The following is a 22,239-nucleotide window of genomic DNA, read 5'->3' as shown; positions in this document are numbered from 1 at the left end:
CACATCCTTAATACTTATTTATTGGGAGTTCCCGTCATGGCTCAGGGGTAACAAGCCTGGCTAGTATCCATGAAAACTCAGGTTTGATCCCTGGCCTTGCTCAGTGGGATAAGGATCCAGTGTTGCTGTGGCTGTGGTGTAGGCCCATAGCTGCAGCTCCAATTTGATCCCTAGCCTGGAAACTTCCATATGCTGCGGGTGCAGCCCTAAAAAGACCAAATAATAATAATAATAATTATACTTATTTATCATAACTGGAAGTTTGTACCTTTTGACCACCTTCCTCCAAATCCCCTTCCTACCCCCTCATCCCTACCTCTGGTAACCACAAGTCTGATCTCTTTTTCAGTGAGTCAGTTTTAAATTCCACATGTAAGTGAGATCATGCAATATTTGTCTTTCTGTTTCTGACTTGCTTTACTTAGCATAATACCATCATGGTACATCCATTTTGTCAGAAATGGCAGGATTTCCTTGTGCTTTTTGTTTTCTTTGTTTTTGTTTTTGAATAGCTGAATAATACTGTATTGTGTGTGTGTGTGTGTGTGTGTACACCTGACTACTTCTGTATCTGTTCATCAATAGATGGACGCTTAAGTTGTTTCCATGTCTTAGTTGTTGTAAATAATGCTGCTTTGAACATGGAAGTATAGGTAACTTTTTGAGTAAGAGTTTTTGTTTCTTTTGGATATATTCCCAAAAGTGGAATTGCTGGATCATGTGATAGTTCTGTTTTTAATTTTTTGAAGCTCCTCCATATTGTTTTCCATAGTGACTATAGGCTGGTCATATTTCAAGTGCTTACTTAATAATTAAGTATATATGACCAAGTACCTGCCATATTGCACAGCATAGATATTAAACATATCTGTTACCATAAAAATTTCTTTTGGACAGTGAAAATATTTAAAGAGGATCTAAAGATGTGGTTGTAAGTGATTGCTGATTCTGTTAACTTTTTACTTTGAAGTATTGTTAGATTTATAAAAGAGTTCTGTAATTACCCCAATTTCCTCAAGCGTAAACATGTTACATTACAATGATATATTTATTAAAACCAAGAAATTAATGTTGGTAACTAAGAAATTAATTACGATTAACTACACTACAGATTTTATTCTGATTTCACCAGTTTTTCCAATAATGTTCTCTTTCTGTAACAGTGTCCAGGATATCATGTTGCATTTTGAGCTTTACATTTTAATATGAATATTTCAAATAGTTAAAGATAATTTCATGTCAGAGTTAGGTAAACTATGGTGCATGGGTCAAATATGGTATACTATATGTATTTATATTTGTAACTTTTTTCATTGAAGTTAGAACAATTTTTCAATTCTTTTTAATTTTAAAAAGAATAATATATGACACAAAAAATAGGATATTCAGATTTCAGCATTTATAAATAAAGTATTCAAACACAGCTATGCCTGTTCATTTACATACTGTGTTATGACTGCATCCATGCTCTCAATGACAGCCTAAAAATATTTATTATTTAGCCCTTTACAGAAAGGTTGCCAACTTGTCATGTGAAACTGAAGAGATGACATTCTAGGACTAAAAATTTCTAAATTTAATGGGAAATGATTGTTATTTTTACCTGTTTCTGTAACACTTAAATGTTATGTAATGAACATGGTCAGTAAATATTGCTTTGCTGGGGGTTAACTGAAATATTTGTATACTTTCAAAAACAATTTCTCCTGAGTACTAAAATGATAGGATCAATATAATTTGATTGTAAAAGCTTCATATGCTACTACATTGGAAATGCTTTTTTTTTTTTTTTTTTTCATCTTTTTAGGGCTGCACTTGCAGCATATGGAAGTTTCTAGGCTAGGGGTCAGATGAGCAGCTGCCTGGCTACACCACAGCCACAGCAACGCCAGATCCAGACCTCCTCTGTGACCTACACCACAGCTCACGGCAACACAGGTTCCCTGACCCACTGAGCAAGGTCAGGGATTGAACCTGTGTCCTTATAATGCTGTTAGTCGGGTTCGTTATTGCTGAGCCCTGATGGGAACTCTGGAAATACTTTTATATTTCATTTTTATAACAATTGGAATTTAGTGGAAATATATAACTGGGTCACTTTGCTGTACAGCAGGAATTGACAGAACATTGCAAATCAACTATAATAAAAATTTTTTTTAAAATCACACAGAAAAAAATGTGACATCTGGGTAATGTGTTGTAATAGACTAAAATTAAGATGTATAGAAAAAGGAAATAATTTCTTATTTAATACAGAGAAGTATGGAAAAAGGACGAGCTCCTTACGGAGGTGAGGTTTTGGGGGATGTATAAAATTACTTACGAAGTTTAACTTGAGAGTTCGTCAGAGGGCAATATTAGATTCAGGTCAAAAAAAGCATATTTGCCTTCACAGCTATACCCCTATTTCTACACTCCAAAAAGTTAACATTAATTCAGTAATAGCACCCAATATACAATACTTTCATTCTAAATATATCCTTTATGCCTGTGTGTTTCTTTTTTCTTTCCTTTGGATCCAGCCAGTCAAGGTTTGTGTATTGCTTTTGGCTGTTATGTCTCTAGGGTCTCCCCCAGTCTAAAACATCTCAACTTTCTTTTGTTCCTCTTGAATCCTTTGAAAAAAAAAGTCCAGTTGTACTGAAGAATGTCCTACATTTCAGATTCATCTGTTTTCTCAATCCATGGTTACATTCAGGTCAAACATTTCTGGCAGGAACATCAGATACGTAATGTTTGAAACTCACACTGCATAATATCAGGAAGCACTCAATGACAGGTTGTCCCTCTCTCAGCTGTGGAAGTATGGCCACTTAGTTAAGGTGCTGATCATCAGATCTCTCCATTGTAGAAGTATAGCTACAGTCTTTTTTTTCCTCCTATAGTTTGTTTTGTTTTGTTTTGTTTTTGTTTATTTTTTAGTAGCACTCAGGTTCACAGCAGATTTGAGAAAAGAGTACAAAAATTTCCCATATACTCTGCCTCCATCCAGGCATACTCTCCTTTATTATCAACATGTCCTCCAGAGTGGTACTTGTGTTACAGTTGATGAACCTACATTCACACATCTTTATCAGAGCCCACAGTTTACATGAAGGTTCATTCTTGGTATTGTACATTCTGTGGGTTTGAACAAGTCTAGGGACATGTATTTACGATTATACTATCATTCAGAGTATTTTCAATGTCTTAAAAATCCTCTGTACTTTGCCTACTTATCCCTCCCTGCCCACTAAGTTTTTTTTTTTAAATATAAATTAACTCCTTGCAGTTCCCATTGTGGCGCATCAGAAACGAATCCGACTAGGAACCATGAGATTGCAGGTTTGATCCCTGGCCTCGCTCATTGAGTTAGGGATCCAGCATTGCCGTGAGCTGTGGTGTTGGTCACACACCAGCTCGGATCTGGTGTTGCTGTGCCTGTGGTGTAGGCCAGCAGCTAAAGCTCCGATTTAACCCCTAGCCTGGGAACCTCCCATATGCTGTGGGTGCGGCCCTAAAAAAAAATAAATAAAAACACATAAAAAAATAAATAAATAACTCCTTGACCATCAAACCTATTTAAATTCCACCGTTAAGGCAATTCCCTGGTGGTCTAGTGGTTAGGATTTGGCACTGTCGCTGCTGGAGCCCAGGTTCAACCTCTGGTCTGGGAATACAGATCCAACATCAACCTGCTGCATGCTGTAGCCAGAATAAATAAATAAATAAATAAATCCCAGTGTTAAGTCTTACATGTATTCTATAATAACTAATAAAATGTCAAAATTAAATGAAAATATTTTCCTTGATAATTTCTTTTTTTCGAGCTATCTTTGTAAAGAAGGAAATGAGTCAGTGGTCTAGAAGATGTAAGCAAGGAGAAATATTTTAATAAAATATTTTTGGATATGTTGGGGACTTCTTGGAATTTTAGGTTTTTCTAGTTATTTCTCTTAGGGATAATTATTAAAAATATTATTATCTTCTACTTTATAGGTATTGTCAATATGGACTCACCATATGGTTCTGTAACACCTTCTTCTACACATTTGGGAAACTTTGCTTCAAACCTTTCAGGAAGTCAAATGTATGGACCTGGGGCACCCCTTGGAGGAGCACCCACAGCTGCTAACTTTAACAGACAACATTTCTCCCCACTTAGTTTGTTGACTCCATGTTCATCAGCATCAAATGGTGAGTAGTATACATGATAATTTCAGAGGAAGAGTTTGCCTATATGTTCCTTAAAAACAAAAGGTTTTAATTTTTACAAAATTTGGAATTTCTAATTTTTTTCGTTTTTTGGCTACACCTATGGCATATGAAAGTTCCCAGGCAAGGGATCATATCTGAGCTGCACCTGCAACCTATGCAACAGCTGAGGCAGTGCTGGATCCTTAATCCACTGTGCCACAGTGGCCACTTCCAGGAATTTCTAAGTTTTAAGTCTCATCAAATTTAAATATTAAAAAAAATGTAATTATATTCATGGCCATCTGAAATCAAAAAGAATTTCAATAGAATTTCCAGTGTGTTTTTTTGTTTGTTCGTTTTGTCTTTTTAGGGCCGCATCCTAAAACCGCATATGGAGGTTCCCAGGATAGGGGTCCAATTGCAGCTGTAGCAGCTGGACTGTGCCACAGCCACAGCAACGTGGGATCCATGTTGTGTCTGCAACCTACACGATAGCTCATGGTGATGCCAGATCATTAACCCATTGAGCGAGGCCAGGGTTTGAACCCGAGTCCTCGTGGAAAGTCCTCGTGGGTGCTAGTTGGGTTCGTTAGCCACAGAGCCATGATGGGAACTCCCCTCCAGGTTTTTAAATTACTGGAATCAACCTCAGTTCTATCAGTCCTAGATTATATTGAAGTTTATTTCTAAGAGGGATCATATCTTGAGAATTAAAAAATGCTATACCATCTATTGATTTACATTTACTTTTAGGTTTGAGAATATAACTACCAAGAAGAAAGATTTCTAGCCTTAAAAGTAGTATAGATACCATATGCTTTTCATTTACCTTTCAGTTTCATCTATTGGAGTTCCCGTTGTGGTCCAGCAGTAATGAACCTGGCTAGTAGAATTCAGGAGTTCCTGCATGGTGCAGTGGGTTAAGATTCCCAGCAGATCGGGTCACTGTGGAAACATGGGTTCAATCCACCCTGCCCCCCCAAACCCACACAGTAGATTAAAGGATCCCATGTGGGTTGTAGCTGCTGGCTTGGATTTAATCCCTGGACTGGGAACTTCCATATGCCATGGGTGCCACAATTAAAAAAAAGAAAAAAGAATTCAAAATGACCGTGATAAAAAAAAATCTGGTCAGAAATAATGTAAAACACATGAAAATAATGTACTGTTATAAAAAGAAGACAAGTTTATAGCATTGAGTATAATTTACTCATCTTTGAAAAAATTTAAGAAAATTTCTTAAGAATCAGAATTAATTGGAGTTCCCGTCATGACGCATCGGAAACGAACCTGACTAGGAACCATGAGGTTGCGGGTTTGATCCCTGGCCTCACTCAGTGGGTTAAGGATCTGGCGTTGCTGTGAGCTGTGGTGTAGGTCGAAGACGAGGCTCAAATCCAGTGTTGCTATGGCTGTGGTGTAGGCCGGTGGCTACAGCTCCGATTAAACCCCTAGTTTGGGAACCTCCATATGCTGTGGGTGCGGCCCTAAAAAGACAATAACAACAACAAAAAACAAAAGTGGTTACTTCTAAAAGCTACACTGTATGTTTTAAACCTACCTCTTATTTTCTAGAGTTCTCGCTATAAGAAGAGAGAAATGTAGAATGGAGTAAGGCAAGGAAGAACCCTGTGGACTTGGATTAGAAGTAGAGGATTAGGGGAGTTCCTCTTGTGGTGCAGTGGAAATGAATCCTACTAGTATCCATGAGGATGCGGGTTTGATCACTGGCCTCGCTCAGTGGGTTAAGGATCAGGTGTTGCTGTGAGCTGTGGTGTAGGTCACAGACATGGCTCAGATCTGGAGTTGCTGTGGCTGTGGTATTGACCAGCAGCTGCAGCTCCATTTCAGCCCCCAGTCTGGGAACTTCCGTATGCTGCAGGTTTTGGCCCCCCCCCAAAAAAAGTGCAAGTAGAGATCAGTGTGAACTCGTGATTTTTGAATAGCATATGTATTGGAGTGAATCATTTAAGATTGCCATTTTCCCCCCATCACTATCTACTAAAAGGGCCTAGAAGCAATGAATTTTCAATAGTAATAAGCAAATTCAGTATCCAGATCCATCCATTGAATATTTTAGTCCACCGAAAGAAACTAGGGCTTCTTGGGGGAATAGCTGATTTGAAAGCTGGGGCAGGGAAAGTGTAATGTGAGCCTGCAGAAGTCTTATGGTGTCAGATGGTAATTAAGTGCTCAGATGATATGGACATGTCAGAAAGACACAGGAGGCAGATACAGGGGCTCCCACTGGCCAAATTCAGGAGAGTTTGACCATCAAAATGAATAATGTCAGTTCATTGGATAAAACAAGAATCCATGAGTACGTAATGATTATAAATAACATTTTAAACTGCAGGAGTTGAGGCGTTCCCTTCATGGCTCAGTGGCTCACTGGAAACGAATCTGAGTATCATATATGAGGACACAGGTTCCATCCCTGGCGTTGCTCAGTGGGTTAAAGATCTGGTGTTGCCATGAGCTGTGTTGTAGGTCGCAGATGTGGTTGGGATCCTGCATTGCTATGGTTGTGGCGTAGTCGTGACTACAACTCTGATTCAACCCCTACCCTAGGAACCTCCATATGCCATGTGTGTGGCCCTAAAAGTACATAAAATAAAATAAAATGCAGGAGAGCGAATGTTTTTTCCTTAGAATCTAAAAACTCATAAATGTAGAAGGAATTATGATTTGAGTCATTACTTTGCTACTATCAGAGTGATTTATTCAGGCACAACTCTCATACTATTACCTGTAATCTGAATTGTTAACTAATTTGTATTTTCCTTACCTATTATCAGTCTTAATACTTTTTTTTTTTTTAAGGGCTGCACTCCAGGCATATGGAAATTCCTAGGCTAGGGATGGAATCAGAGCTACAGCTGTTGGCTTAACACCACGGCTACTCAGGATCCAAACCAAATCTGCAACATATGCCACCACAGCTTGTGCCAGTGCTGGGTCCTCACCTACTGAGCAAGGCCAGGGATCGAATCCATATCCTCATGAATACTAGTTGGGTTCATTACTGCTGAGCCACAAGGGGAATTCCAAATCTTAATACTTTTTTAATGACCATTTAGTTTGTTTTGTCTGACTTAACTCTTCTTTAGGTAATTTATTCACATGAATATAATTTCAAATTTTTTGTTTATTTATGGCAGTCTTTCAAAATTTTGTTTTCAGTATTTTTTTTTGTCTTTTTTTGCTATTTCTTTGGGCCGCTCCCGCGGCATATGGAGGTTCCCAGGCTAGGGGTCAAATCGGAGCTGTAGCCACCGGCCTACGCCAGAGCCACAGCAACGCAGGATCCGAGCCGCGTCTACAACCTACACCACAGCCCACGGCAACGCTGGATCGTTAACCCACTGAGCAAGGGCAGGGACCGAACCCGCAACCTCATGGTTCCTAGTCGGATTCGTTAACCACTGCGCCACGACGGGAACTCCATGTTTTCAGTATTCATCTAGATATTTTTCTTAAAAGTTGCCATTTTGGGTGTTGTAGAACTAACCACAGAAGCATTACTTACTTTTCACAATGTATTTTATCTGGTTTTATGTACTTGAACAGGTTTTATCACATTTCTTCATACTTTCAACTTCTCTTTTCCCTCCCCCTCTTTAGGACATCATTACATATTAGGACTCTGGCGAATTAAGTTGGGATATAGGGGACATAGGTCCCTTCCTTCAGAAAGAAAAGAAATCAAGCAAAGAACCTTTCTTGAGGCCCTAGAAAAATAGATTGGTGATGCCCAAGATCTTTCTGCATACAGGCTGAGCGGAGAGCCCTTATCCCATTCAAATTGCTAAGGTCTTTTCTACCAACACTCAACCAGCAGTTCATGCATTGATTACTGATCACTAGCTCTGGTCTATGAGTTTCAGTCCTTTGCAGGTTTAGTCAGTGAGTCATTTTGACACTCAATCTAGTAAAGCTGTTATTGGATCAAAAAGCGTTGTAGTTTTTAAAGAAAAAAACTAATTTTACATTGTGACCCAGTACACATGTCATGCATATATAATTGAATTATATTTACAAAACAGTACTTATCCTTACAATATTTATTGCATGCTGGTATTTTCTGTTCTTTTTTTTTTTGTCTTTTTCTTTTTGTCTTTTTTTTAGAGCCACTCCTGTGGCAGATAGAGGTTCCCAGGCTAGGGGTCGAGTTGGAGCTGTAGCCACCAACCTACGCCACAGCCACAGCAATGCTGGATCCAAGCTGCATCTGCGACCTACACCACAGCTTATGGCAACACTGGATCCTTAACCCACTGAGCGAGGCCAGGGATCGAACCTGCGTCCTCATGGATGGATACTAGTCGGGTTCGTTAACTGCTGAGCCACGATGGGAACTCCAGTATTTTCTATTCTATTTTCTTTGAATTTTAAAAAAATTTTATGTTGATCATGACCGTCCACATTCATTACATGATCTATGGTAGTTTAATCAACACTGAAGTGAAGCATGAAGAAAGTACAGTGTAATTTTCCTGCAGGGGTACTTTTTTCTCTTTGTAAGTCCCATTGCTCTTTCAGTTTAAATTTAGGACCCTGTCGTCATTTCAAAAACTGAAAAGTGGATTTACTGAAGCGTAAGTTTCAAGATGTCTCATTTCGAGGGGCAAGGTACCTAATTTTGCATTTGTAATTTCATATTCTTTTTCTAAAACAGATTACCAGATTGTGTAGGATCACACAAAACCTCTAAACCCTGTTTTTTTCTTTAATATATAAGTTGGCATATTTTAAAATAACACAATTCTGAATTAGATTTTGCTAGTTTTTTTCTACTGAAAGAAATTATAATAATTAGAGATAAAAGAAGTTATAATTAGGCTCTTTGCATAGCAGGGAATATAAACGTGCCCAAGGAATCTCAAAGAAAATAGTGTTTACTTTAAGGTTATGCAAGGCCACCTTCAGAACCATTCAGGATTTGAGACAGCTATTCTCCATCTTTCTTTAGAGGATTTATGGTCTCATTCATGGTCTGTTTCTCGTGAACCTCTTCCATTTACTCTCTTTCCACCTAGGCTTCTTCATAATTTCACCTTGTATGTGGTTCTCAAAGATTCAATTCATAGTTAATTAAACCAGTTTTTCTTTTTACCAATTACACCTTTCTGAATGAGAAATAAGATTGACTGAGCTCTTAATGTTCAAGTAATGTCATGTCAGTCATAGATTGCTGGCTAGCTTAAAGTGGATCATTCCTGGCTAGCTTAAAGTGGATCATTCCTGGAGTTCCCGTTGTGGTGCAGTAGAAACGAATCTGACTAGTAACCATGAGGTTGTGGGTTCGATCCTTGGCCTCACTCAGTGGGTTAAGGATCCGGTGTTGCCATGAACTGTGGTGTGGGTTGCAGACGCAGCTCAGATCTGACGTTGCTGTGGCTGTGGCGTGGGCTGGCAGCTGTAGCTCCGATTAGACCCCTAATCTGGGAACCCCCATATGCTTCAGGTACAGCCCTAAAAAGCAATAAAATAAAATAAGTGGATCATTCTTCAGTCAGATGTCTACCATTAGTCCAATTAAGCCATTAGGGAGGAAGCAGAAAACAATCACCTGATTAAAAAGAAAATCTGTGGCTAGCAAGGTGGCAGAATCTGTGAAAAGGATAAATCTCTTAAAAGAGGTGGATCAGCAGGCAAGCCTGATTATTCTGTTCATTTAAACAGAATATAGAGTGTTCCTGCTATTTTGCTTTGCTTTTGTTTTTTGAAGGATACAGGAAAGGAAAGAGAAACTAGCTCTAACACAGAGATTAGGACAGGCTCCCCTGGATGAGTTGTAGGGAATGTATGATTCATTCTTCATTCTATCAGTCCTTCCTGCTTGTTCTCCATCATTGCTTCCTCCTGCCAACCACCTTTGCCTGTGTCTTCATGTTAGTCTTCTAGCTTGATTTTTCTCAGGTATGTAAATGTGCCCTTTCACTACAGAGTTTAAAAGACAACTTTGTTATTCCCTTCTGTTTATAGCTTCCGATGTTCCTTGCAGTTCAATTTAGTTTTTTCTGGAATATTCTTTCATTTCTAATACTTTCCTGAGTTTTGTCATCTTGTTTCCAGTTTTAATAATTCTGAGTTATGCTGTTCTTTTGAACCTCTTTTTCTTTTATTTCTTGTAGCTTGCTTTGGAATTTTATATTATAGTCTCTATTTTTTTATTTTTGGCTGCTCCCTCGGCATGTGAAAGTTCTCAGGCCAGGGATCGAACCCTTGCCACAGCAGTGACAACACCAGATCCTTAACCTGTTGTACCACAAAGGAATTTATAGATTATAGTTTCTTTTCTGCTAGATTATAGTCTCTTTTCTGATGTGCCTTTAGAATATTAGAATATAGCTTTCTTTCTGGCATTCTTCTATTGTCTATAAGATGTTATGGGTCCATATCTCCTTTAGTTCATAAAGTAGTGTTCTTTGGAATTCGATTGCAATTCTCTTGTTTTGCATTTTTAAATGAAGTGACTTTTCCTGAACTTTTAGAAGGAATAAGTATATCAGGTTATTTTTTCTAGCTTAAAGACTCTAGAATTTCCTCTCCTAGGAAAGTTTGCCAATACATGGTCTTGTACTTTTTTAAATCTCCTGGCTTTGTTGTCCCTAACTACCTGTCCACCCCACCCACTCACCTTCACCTCTGCCCTAATCTTGACAGAATCTTCTCTTCATTGCTCTTTCCTATTCCTGGAATCTGATTGCAGAAGTTTCTTGTCCGTGTAGGACTTGATCCTGGAAGGACGCTTTAGCAGGTACAGGTCATAGGGCCCATTTTGTTCCACCTTCCTCAGACCTTACTATGAATCTCTTGTGATCTCCCTGCATGGACAGAACTTTCCCACTTTTACCTGCTGTTTTCAGATTGGCCTGCCCTGCTTTCTTTTGACTACCTTTGACTATTTTGTGATTCTCCTGTTCTTAGGCCTGGAGAGTTGCTTACTTCTGCCAAAGATACTGCATGATACCATACGAGTTTTATAGCTCTTGGTGATTTGTCCCCATTCACTTATATATTTGGATTCATTTAGATTACCTTAGTTTTGTGATAGAGGTTTTCCCTAGATTTTGAGCTTTGCTAACTTAGTGGCATTGTTTTTATGAGAGAATTTGGGAAGACTCAAAATCTGTGCCACTACTGTTTCCATTATTCTAGAATTCCATTTCATACCAGCGTAATTTTAAGGTGTATTTTTAAATATTTATAATTACTTTAAAGACTGATGTGGCTTTTCCATTTTTTTATGACTTGTTAAAAGTAAATACCATGAAGGAATGCTAATGGATCCATGACCACAGGAATTATGTTTTAATTTTTCATTAGAAGGTAATAGTTTTCTTGGTTTACTTTTACAGATGACAAGCCCTCACATTTCATTTTTTTTATTCTCCAATAAAATCAATATCCATATAATAAATTATAATTTATAGGGTACTTTAGCATTCATTCCTTTTAGTTAATAGTCACTGCATCTCACTGAGTAGTGATAGTATCAGTTTAACTAAAACAGACCTCTGTAAGCACTAGTAGGATGGGATTGATCTCCACAGTACTTTCCAGTTCTGTATTATTCTAAAACACATATGAGAAGTCTTTTTTAAAAGAAAAAAACCACATTCAGGCCAATAATATTACTGAATTTTTCTGTGTCTTCCAAATTCCCTAAAAAGTACCTTGGGAAGTAGAAGCACTATGTTTGTGTATATGGGCAGATAGATTGATTTTATAAATTTATTAGCTACCTGAGTCCCATTGGATAGACACAAACGTGTTTATACACACACACATATATATATAAAACTTAAATGTAAAGAGAGCTAAATGAAAATATATCATTAGGAGTTCCCATTGTGGCTCAGCAATAATGAACCCGACTAGTATCCATGAGGACATGGGTTCCATCCCTGTCCCCGCTTAGTGCGTGAAGGATCCAGCGTTGCTGTGGCTGTGGTGTAGGCTGGCAGCTGCAGTTCCAATTCGACCCCTAACCTGGGAACTGCCATATGCTGTGGGGTGTGGCCTTAAAAAGGCCAAAAAAGAAAAAACAAATTAAATATATATCATAAAATAACTATCACTAGGGCATAGAGTCAGGCGTTTATGGTTAAATTATAGCTTTGTAGGTAACTGTTTTGACTTTTAAGCTTCAAGCTCCTCCATAGTTTAAACTCTATTTAAATTTAAATGTGCTTGATATTTAAAGTTTTCTCAAGAAATACAGTTTTGGTTTTTATTTTTCCTTCTCTATAGTGTGTAAAGACATTAAATCATGAATGCATATTCCCAAATTGCCTATATTAAGAATCAACCCTGGAGTTCCCATCGTGGCTTATTGGTTAACGAACCCAACAGTCCTTGAGGACACAGATTTGATCCCAGGCCTCGCTCAGTGGGTTAAGGATCCACTGTTGCCCTGAGTTGTGGTGTAGGTCACAGACATGGCTCAGATCCTGCATTGCTGTGGCCGTGGTGTATGCCTGTAGCTACAGCTCCAATTCGACCCCAAGCCTGGGAATCTCCATATCCTACGGGTTCGGCCACAAAAAGAAAAAAAAAAAGGCAAGAACTAGCCTTGTTTTGATAAGTAAAGCCTAAATTGTCTTTTTTTTCTTTTCTTTTTTTTTTCTTCTCTTTTTTGGGCTACCCCTGTGGCATATGAAAGGAAGTTCCCAGCCTAGGGATTGAATTGGAGCTGCAACCTCCAGCCCATTCCACAGCCACAGCAAGGCCAGATCCAAGCTGCATCTATGACCTACACTGCAGCACTGCTGGATCCTCAACCCACTGAGCAAAGCCAGGGATCAACCCCACATCCTCATGGATACCAGTTGGGTTCTTTACTGCTGAGCCACAATGGAACTCCTTAAATTGTCATTCTTATTTATTTATTTATTTATTTATTGCTTTTTAGGGCCATTCCTGCGGCATATGGAAGTTTGTCACATTGGAGCTACAGCTGCTGGCCTACATCATAGCCCCAGCAACATCGGATCTGAGCCATATCTGTGCCCTATACCACTCATAGCTCAGGGCAGTGATGGGATCCTTAACCCACTGAGTGACGCTAGGGATCAAACCCACATCCTCATGGATACTATTCAAATTCGTTTCCACTGTGCCATAAGGGGAACTCCCAAATTGTCATTTTTAAAAGTGTGTTCTATGGACTAGGCACAAGATGCAATAAAACACTTAGGTTATAAGGCGCAGGCTTCTTTTGGTATTTTATCAGCATATTATGGTTCTGTGAAGTCTCGATTTAAAGAATCTTTTTTTTTTCTTAAGCTAGATTTTCCAAATTTATTAGATATCTGAACATCTTTGTTTTTTTCATCATAACATACTTAGGAACAACATACTTAGGAACAGATATTCCCAAGGAAAATAGTTTGAAAATTGCCAGTATAGTCAGTGGTCTTTCCCACCTGCCTTTGGTTGTTTGTGTTTTGAATTTAAACATTGTCTTCTCATTGTTCTGGTATTATATTTTACTCACTGTTAAAGGTAAAGTTATTTAAATATTAAATTAATGTGTAGTGCAACGTTCACATTTTCGTATGCTGTCATGAAACTAAATGGTAAAATTGTGAGCCACATTTAAAAAAATGACTGCAAAGTCATAGAACTTCAACCAGATTTAATATACATAATTTGTTATTTAAGCATTATCCTCATTTCATTTTTCTTCAAAGGATACATATTTAAGGTATTTAAGATTTTGTTTTATGAAATTACAGGCTTTATAGATAACGTGTATATTATTTAAAAATAACTTTTCTCTAGATTCTCCTGCACAGTCAGTATCCTCTGGAGTTCGTGCACCTTCTCCTGCCCCATCATCAGTACCTTTAGGGTCAGAAAAGCCCAGCAACGTCTCTCAGGATAGAAAAGTTCCAGTCCCTATTGGGACGGAACGTTCTGCACGTATCAGGCAAACTGGAACTTCAGCTCCATCTGTTATTGGGAGTAATTTGTCCACATCAGTCGGGCACAGTGGCATCTGGTCCTTTGAAGGGATTGGTGGCAATCAAGGTATGATATGCTTTAATGCTTACTAGGAATTAAGTTTATGCATTTCACTAGAATATTGTAAGCAGTATTTAACCTTAATAGACATTCTTAGAAAAATATGTATTCGTATTTCTTTGTTTAGACTATCTGTTTATTTAAGAGTTGTTGCCATGTTAATTGCCCATTGCTTTCTGAAAAAGTTTAGTGCAAGCATATTATTTTCTTCATTTCATCATGCTAAGGAGATGTTAATATTACTTTGAGGGCTCTTTAAGCTTTTATCTTAGCTCTTTTGTTTTTTAACCCAACGTGTTTAGGTTACTTTATTAGGCTAGTATATCACTATCTACAAACATGAAAATATTGCAATAAATATATAAGAGTAGATTATTATTCTGAAGGAATTCACAATTCAGTATTGAAAAATATTAGAAATATATAAAATTTTTTGCTGCTTTCTGATTTTAAATATCACCAATTATTTTTTTCTGCCTTTTCATCTTCCCTCAGACAAAGTAGACTGGTGTAATCCTGGGATGGGAAACCCTATGATTCACAGGCCAATGTCTGATCCAGGAGTATTTTCACAGCATCAAGCAATGGAGCGAGAGAGTACAGGAATTGTAACTCCTTCTGGTACATTCCATCAGCATGTTCCTGCAGGATACATGGACTTTCCTAAAGTTGGGGTAATGGTGCTTTAAATAAGCATTTCCATTATTTCTAAATGTTTTTCTTTTTATTAGTCTTATTTCACTTTCCAGTATATAAGCATTTGTGAAATGATGCTGGAGCTTTGGCTTTGAAGTATAGGTCAAAAATCTGGCTAAAATATAAGTATTTATAAACCTGATTTTTGCCCAGTTGGTCAGAGAAATGTTTTCTGACAAAATATTTTTTATGTAGTTGACTTATAGTATCTTCTAGCTAAAGCTAGAAGAAATAATGTAATGGAAGATAATGCATCATGTAGATAACTTAGATGTTTCCAAAATGAGGTAAAGTTTCAAATATTGATTTTAAGGCTGTTGATCATACTGAGAAAGGTAACCAGTGACTTGAATGTGCACCATCTTTGTTTCCTCCTTTTTTAAGGGTATGCCTTTTTCTGTGTATGGGAATGCAATGATTCCTCCAGTAGCGCCTATTCCTGATGGTGCTGGAGGACCCATATTTAATGGCCCTCATGCTGCGGACCCCTCTTGGAACTCCCTAATAAAGATGGTTTCAAGCTCCACTGAAAATAATGGCCCTCAAACGGTAAGGCTGATTATTCAGTGACATTTGTTTCATGTTTAATGAGATGCCAAAACAAATGGGATACCGATAACTCATGGTAGAGAGAGAATATGATGGATATGGGTAGTTGAGAAAATTGGGGAAATTTAATGTAGGTGAAATACAGCAGAGGGATATGAAAAATGGTACCAAAGATAGTAGTTTGGCACTAAAATTATGAAAGACATAATATATTCCATTGGGTAGCAGATGGTAAGTAAAAGATTTTAAGTTTTGCAAAGTGTCGTGATTTTTTTTGTCTTTTTGCCTTTTTCTAGAGCCACACCTACAGTGTATGGAGGTTCCCAGGGTAGGGGTTTAATCGGAGCTGTAGCCTCTGGCCTACGCCACAGCCACAGCAACAAGGGATCCGAGCCACGTCTGCAACCTACATCACAGCTCATGGCAACACCAGATCCTCAACCCACTGAGCAAGGCCAGGGATTGAACCTGCAACCTCATAGTTCCTAGTCAGATTCATTAACCACTGAGCCACGACAGGAACTCCAAAGTGTTGTAATTTTATGTATCAAATTTTACTAGTGATTGGAGTTCCCATTGTGGTTTAGCAGGTTAAGAACCCAATATAGAGTCCGTGAGGATGTGAGTTCAATCTGTCCTTGCTCAGTGGGTTGAGGATCTGGCGTTGCCACAAGCTGCATCATAGGTCACAGATGTGGCTCAGATCCATTGTTGCTGTGGCTGCCACGTAGGCTGGCAGCTGCAGTTCTGATTCAATTCCTTAGCCTAGGAACTTGCATATGCTGCAGGTGCAGCCCTTAAAAAAAAAAAAAGCATTACTAGTGGTGTGAAAAGGACCATTTATTAAATATTATAAATGTCAAAACAGTGTATAGTTATAATCATGAAAATGCACAGGAATGGTTGTATATTTTAGCTTACTGTGGTATGTTTAATATCTTTGATTAATTTTTACCCCATAGTCATCAACCTATATGTACTCCAATAATGGTTTTTAAAAAAATAATGATAAATTAGAGCCTGCTTGAGGATTAAGAAGAGAGGCAGGAAAACAACAGATTAAAGTGACTTTTCTTCATTGTTTCCTAATATGCTGCAAATTGACTTGAGACTTAAGCTATTTTAGTTCATGACTATTAGGAGCAGTTCTTTAGAGTTTTGTTTTAATCAAATATACATTAAATATGCATTTAATCAAATGTGTGCTCTCTATTCATAGGTGTGGACTGGACCCTGGGCACCTCACATGAACAGTGTGCACATGAACCAGCTTGGCTGATGAGGACCAGCTGGTTAGCCTGCGGACCTTTTCATTCAGAGGAAATCACAAGTGGCCGAAAAAAATTTATGCCCCCAAATCATTCTACTGATGTGCTTGACTGAAGTGTGTAGGCTTTTTGCAGAAGAACTTACTAACTGACCTATTTTCTGTGAACATTTGTGACTGCCCATTCCCCATCATCATCCGTTTTACCTTAGTTAGCATTTTTCTTATCATTTTTCTTTTTTTCTTTCCCTCTTCCCCTTTGGACATAACTTTCTGTTGAAGCTGTTCTTTGGCTGGTTGGTTTTAGTACTGTAAACTGCTTCTGAGCAAACACGGAAATTTAGCAAAATTATGTAAACTTGATCCTGAAGTTTTAGAATGGCAAATAAATGTACAATTGTTTACATAACAGAAAAGGCTAAGCAGAAAGTAAATTTCAATATGTCAGTATAGAGGCTCTACTTTATGTAGACTTAAATTAATGTGAGATATGTACCTTCATATTCAGAAATCTGGATGTTTCCTTCATACATTAAACTATTAATAAGCATAATTTTTCTGCTTGTGTACTTTAAGTATAAAGTAAAACAATGGGCATTGTCAGCGAATGTTCCCGACGTTGGCCTTTATAATACCCAGGCTGCTCTGTTTTGAGTTTGTTTGCAGCAAGGCACATAGAGAATAAGAAATTTATCACCTTTTCATGTCTCTTTATTACCTTGTCATACTTTTAAAACTAATACACACTTCTCTCTTTATTCACTCTTTTTTCTTTCCTCACCCTTACCACTAATATCAGTAAAACTTTCTCGCTGATCATAACATAATTCTGTAAAGACTTTTATTCTAATGGCTGCTAAAGAGAGTTAGAGAACCTTCACTATCACCTGGGGTTTCTTCTAACCATAAAACATTCAGTCTTTCTGAGAATTTAAAAAGCCACCACTGGTTCCCAGTCAGCATATGCAAGCTCTTAAAATACTGTTTATTATTAAACAATTCAGTGTACTATTTCATATTGGGTAATAATGATCCTTAACATTGGCTTTTGAATCATCAGGAGTCAACATAAAAATTCCAACTTTCAGTAATTTAGTGGAAAGTTTTTTTGTTTTGTTTTGTGTTTTTTTTTCCAATTTTAAAGGCTTAATCTTTACACTTGTATATTATCAGTGAAAGGGATCAACAGCTAACGTGGGGCAAGTAATAAAATAAATTTTGCTTTTGTCAGTTTTGACAATTCATGGTAGACAAGATACATAGACTACAAAATAAAGTCTCTATTTAACCTGTTTATATAAGACACAGGGCCACACTAAACTACTCAGTGGGATTTATCTATTCAGTTCACTTGAAACAATAAACAGTAATGTTCCAAGAAGAATATGTGTCCTACCCTGTCTCATGTGGAGAAATAAATTATATGGTGAAATGTAAAAGAAAGTTAGCATAATAGTGAAGTAATGTATCTTCAATATGTTTTCCTTTTTTTTTCAATTAGACATAAATTCCACACTGTTGAAACATAAAACATTAACTAAAATTCAGATAGATCACCCAGAATTGACAATGTAGTTCCTTGACTATTCAAGTAAACAAAATGATTTCTTTACTGATAGCCTGAGGAAAGAGTAAAAGAAGATTTCTCAAACATATCCAAAAGTCTATAAACAATATGTTTCTATCTTTTAATTTAGGAGGGGGTCTTAAAATATATAAATTTGTTTTTGTGCCTGTCTATGACTGATATGACCAAATTTAACAGAGAAGCTAAATGATATCCTACAAAAATTATAGTTATGATATAAAATTATAGCACTTTACTAAAATGAGTATGATGCTATTTAACAGTATTTTATGTATGACTTTTGCTACTATCCTATAATTTTTTTTCTTAATTTCTTTCCTGTGTTTACTGGGGTTATTTTCTAATTAAAATAATCCTTCTAGATAATAGATATTACCCAGTATTTATCACAACACATGACTTGTGTTGACTCACAGAACTGAATTTCTTAATATGATGTGTCTTACTAAAAAAGAAGAGGGAAAAAAAAAAACCTATATTTTTTTTACTTTAAAACAATGGGACTGGGAATACTGATAGGAATGCTCCTTATTCAGTTTTAGGGATCAGGCTTGTTAAATACAATACTATGGTTTTAGAAGTCTGTACTAGGAATATTTTTCAAATACATTTTTTATATTTTTCAGATGTAATGCAGTACATTTTTATTTGAACAATAAAAAAGAAAACATAATATTTTGAGACCATGTAGGTCTTTTTTCCCCCCTTTTTGAAAGTATGTGGTGTGTGTAATTGCAGACTACATAATGTATTTCTTTTCTCCTATTCTTTTAAGAAGTGATTTAACTCTTAGTAATATTAGGTTAGTTCACACCTTAAATCCCAAAATAGTTAATATCCTAATTGTTCTATTATCTGTTTATACCAACCATTCCGTTTTAGAGATGATTTTGTTAACTGATGCCAACAGAATCCCCATTTCATGCCTTTTCAACATATATTAACATATTTGTGAAAAGTGATTTTAGTATTCATGTGAAAGATACTCTCCCTTCTGATTCCTTTTTCTATAAAGTTATTTCATTTTATTAGTAAGTGAAAATTTTTGGTAAATTATTTTACAGTCACTTTTCAGGGAAAAAAAAGGAGGTAAATAATTTACTACTTTCCTGTCTTCTTTTTCATGAAAATATTATTCCATCTTTCAATTCAAATGTCCTAAATATACATTTCATAAAATCCATTTTACATACTATATTATCCACTTTATTTTTAAAACAATACAAAGTATTAAATAGGAAAACTCAAAATCACAAAACCTCTTCAGATCCTCTGACTTATTTGATCTTTTTCACTTTGATATTTTTAAGAAACATTCATTCACACAAAACTGATATTACAGAACATTTGAAGAATGTCAAAACTGGGTAAGATCCCCAACCCAGTGCAGTAGGTTGTAAAGGATCTAGTGTTGCCACAGCTGTAGCATAGGTCACAGCGGAGGCTTTGGTTCAGTCCCTTGCCCGGAACTTTCATATGCCATGGGTGTGGCTATAAAAAAAAAAGAATGCCAAAACTTTCAAGTGACAAATTTTTAAATCAGAATTATCTCAAAATGATTAAAATATCAAAGGAAAACCATTCACTGTTTCTCATCGCTAATATAGAGATTCAGTATCCTATTGCTCAATGTATTTTTACTTTGGTGTTCCCGTTGTGGCTCAGTGGTTAATGAATCCAACTAGGAACCATGAGGTTGCGGGTTCTATCCATGGCCTTGCTCAGTGGGTTAAGGATCCAGTGTTGCCGTGAGCTGTGGTGTAGATCACAGACACGGCTCAGATCCAGCATTGCTGTGGCTCTGTAGGCCAGAGGCTACAGCTCTGATTAGACCCCTATCCTGGGAACCTCCATATGCCGCAGAAGCGGCCCTAGAAATGGCAAAAGACCAAAAAAAAAAAAGTGTTTTTACTTTAATGAATCTATTTCAAATGTCTTTTGATATTAATGTTTGGTGAACTTACACTATATCAATTCTGGATGCTCCTGAATCTTTGGAAATATATATCCTGTTGATAAATGCTTTAACAAATCACAATACTCAGTTAACTGCTGTTACTGTGAAATAATTGGTTGTAATTCCAGGTGACGAATTTAGGATGAGAGCATTATTAGTGCTTTAATACTACCTACTGTGTTACACATTTTGATTGCAAAAAATAATTTCACTTGTATTTTGGGTCGATGACAAGAGAGGAAAATGTCCCACTGTTGCTTTGACATAAATAAGAATTTCTTTATGAGACATTTGGAATACAGAATAGACACAAGAGGTTTCATATTAGACTTTTGCCTTTAAATGAATTCACACTTTTGATAGGTAAAAGCCAATTTTGCATTCTCAATACTTTAAAAGATGAATGATGTCATAGGAGGATTTTTTTCTTTTTTTTTTTGGCTTTTTAGGGCCACACTGGTGGCATATAGAAGTTCCCAGGCTAGTAGCTGAATCAGAGCTACCCTGCTGGCCTACACCACAGCCTCAGCAATGCTAGATCTGAGCTGAATCTGCAAGCTATACCACAGTTCATGGCAACACCGGATCCTTAACCCACTGATCTAAGCCAGGGATCGGACCCACATCCTCATGGGTCCTAGTTGGGTTTGTTATCACTGAGCCATGCTGGGAACTCCAAGGATATTTTTTTAATGAAAGAAAAACTAATTTTGTATTAGGTAGCTTTGGTTTTGAAAAGTAATGCATTAAAGAAATAGGAAAAAGAAAATTAATTCTGATTCCAAGAGATCATTTTAACAATTGCTCATGAAAATATCCTGTGAAGTTTCTTCTGTCAAACATTTCAAAAAGCCTATTTGGGAAGTGAGAATTTTTTTTTTTTTTTCTTTTTACAGCCACCCCTATAGCATATGGAAGTTCTCAGGCTAGGGGGCAAATCAAAGCTGCAGCTGCCAGCCTACACCATAGCCACAGCCACAGCAATGCAAGATCAAGCCACATCTGTGACCTATGCTGCAACTTGCGGCAATACGGGATCCTTAACCCACTGAGCAAGGTCAGGGATCAAACCTTCATCCTCATGGACGCTAGTCAGATTTGTTTCCACTGCACCACAACAGTAACTCCCTGGATTGAAATTTCAGAAACTGCAGAAAGTTAATTATAGTCTTTATTTTATGGAGCTTAAATTAAAAAGCTGTATGGTGTAGTAATAATAGAAGACAGGAATAGGCTAAGAATAAATGTTGACCTTTTTAAAAATGTTTAATTTGGAGTTCACATTGTGGCTCAACAGTAACAAACCCAACTATTATCCATGAGGATGCGGGTTCGATCCCTGCCCTCACTCAGTGGGTTAAGTATCTGGTGTTGCCGGGAGCTGCAGTATAGGTTGCAGACACAGCTCGGATCCTGCGTTGCTGTGGCTATAACATAGGCTGGCAGCTGCAGCTCTGATTTGACCCCTAGGCTGGGAACTTCCATATGCCTCAGGTGTGGCTCTAAAAAAGCAAACAAACAAACAAACAAAAAAACCCTAATATGTCCATCTACAAAGTATTAGGATTGCTATAACTTCAGTTGGTTGGTTTGCCCAGTATCTGTATAGTGATTTTGTACTCTATTCTGCTAAAGATATAAGGTATCACGGTGTTTGTAACCGGTATGTGTGTGTGTATGATTGCTAACACTTTACTTTTGCATTGGGCTTTGTAATTGACAGATATATCTCCCAACATTCTCTACCAAGTAGGTAGCAAGTTCTGATCATCCCCATTATCAAAAAAAAATTTTTTTTGGTGTAGCCCAGGGCTTTTGGAAGTTCCCAGGCCAGGGATTGAACCCGTATCACAGCTGTAATGAGAATCATAGCAATGATAACTGAAAGATCCTTAACCTGCTGAATCACAATGGAACACCATTATCCAAGTTTTAAAATGTATGTTTACATATATGAAATTAGCATAAACT

General features: G+C 37.2%; 1 protein-coding gene across 8 annotated transcripts in view; it reads left to right on the top strand.

Annotated features, from left to right (window-relative positions):
• Nucleotides 1-18,107, top strand: part of ANKRD17 (ankyrin repeat domain 17) — a 170,123-nt gene extending 152,016 nt beyond the window's left edge. For all 8 annotated transcript variants that reach the window (XM_047798995.1, XM_047798991.1, XM_047798990.1 and 5 more), the window contains 5 exons: nt 3,979-4,176; nt 13,969-14,217; nt 14,707-14,885; nt 15,292-15,456; nt 16,676-18,107. In XM_047798995.1, the coding sequence (XP_047654951.1) occupies nt 3,979-4,176; nt 13,969-14,217; nt 14,707-14,885; nt 15,292-15,456; nt 16,676-16,735 (851 nt within the window). In that variant the 3' untranslated portion in view covers nt 16,736-18,107. The remainder of the gene's footprint in view (nt 1-3,978; nt 4,177-13,968; nt 14,218-14,706; nt 14,886-15,291; nt 15,457-16,675) is intronic.
• Nucleotides 18,108-22,239: the final 4,132 nt, after the last annotated feature.

The sequence above is a fragment of the Phacochoerus africanus genome, chromosome 10 (genome assembly GCF_016906955.1).
Source record: "Phacochoerus africanus isolate WHEZ1 chromosome 10, ROS_Pafr_v1, whole genome shotgun sequence".
Taxonomy (NCBI): Eukaryota; Metazoa; Chordata; class Mammalia; order Artiodactyla; family Suidae; genus Phacochoerus; species Phacochoerus africanus.
This window is presented reverse-complemented; position numbering and strand designations above follow the sequence as displayed.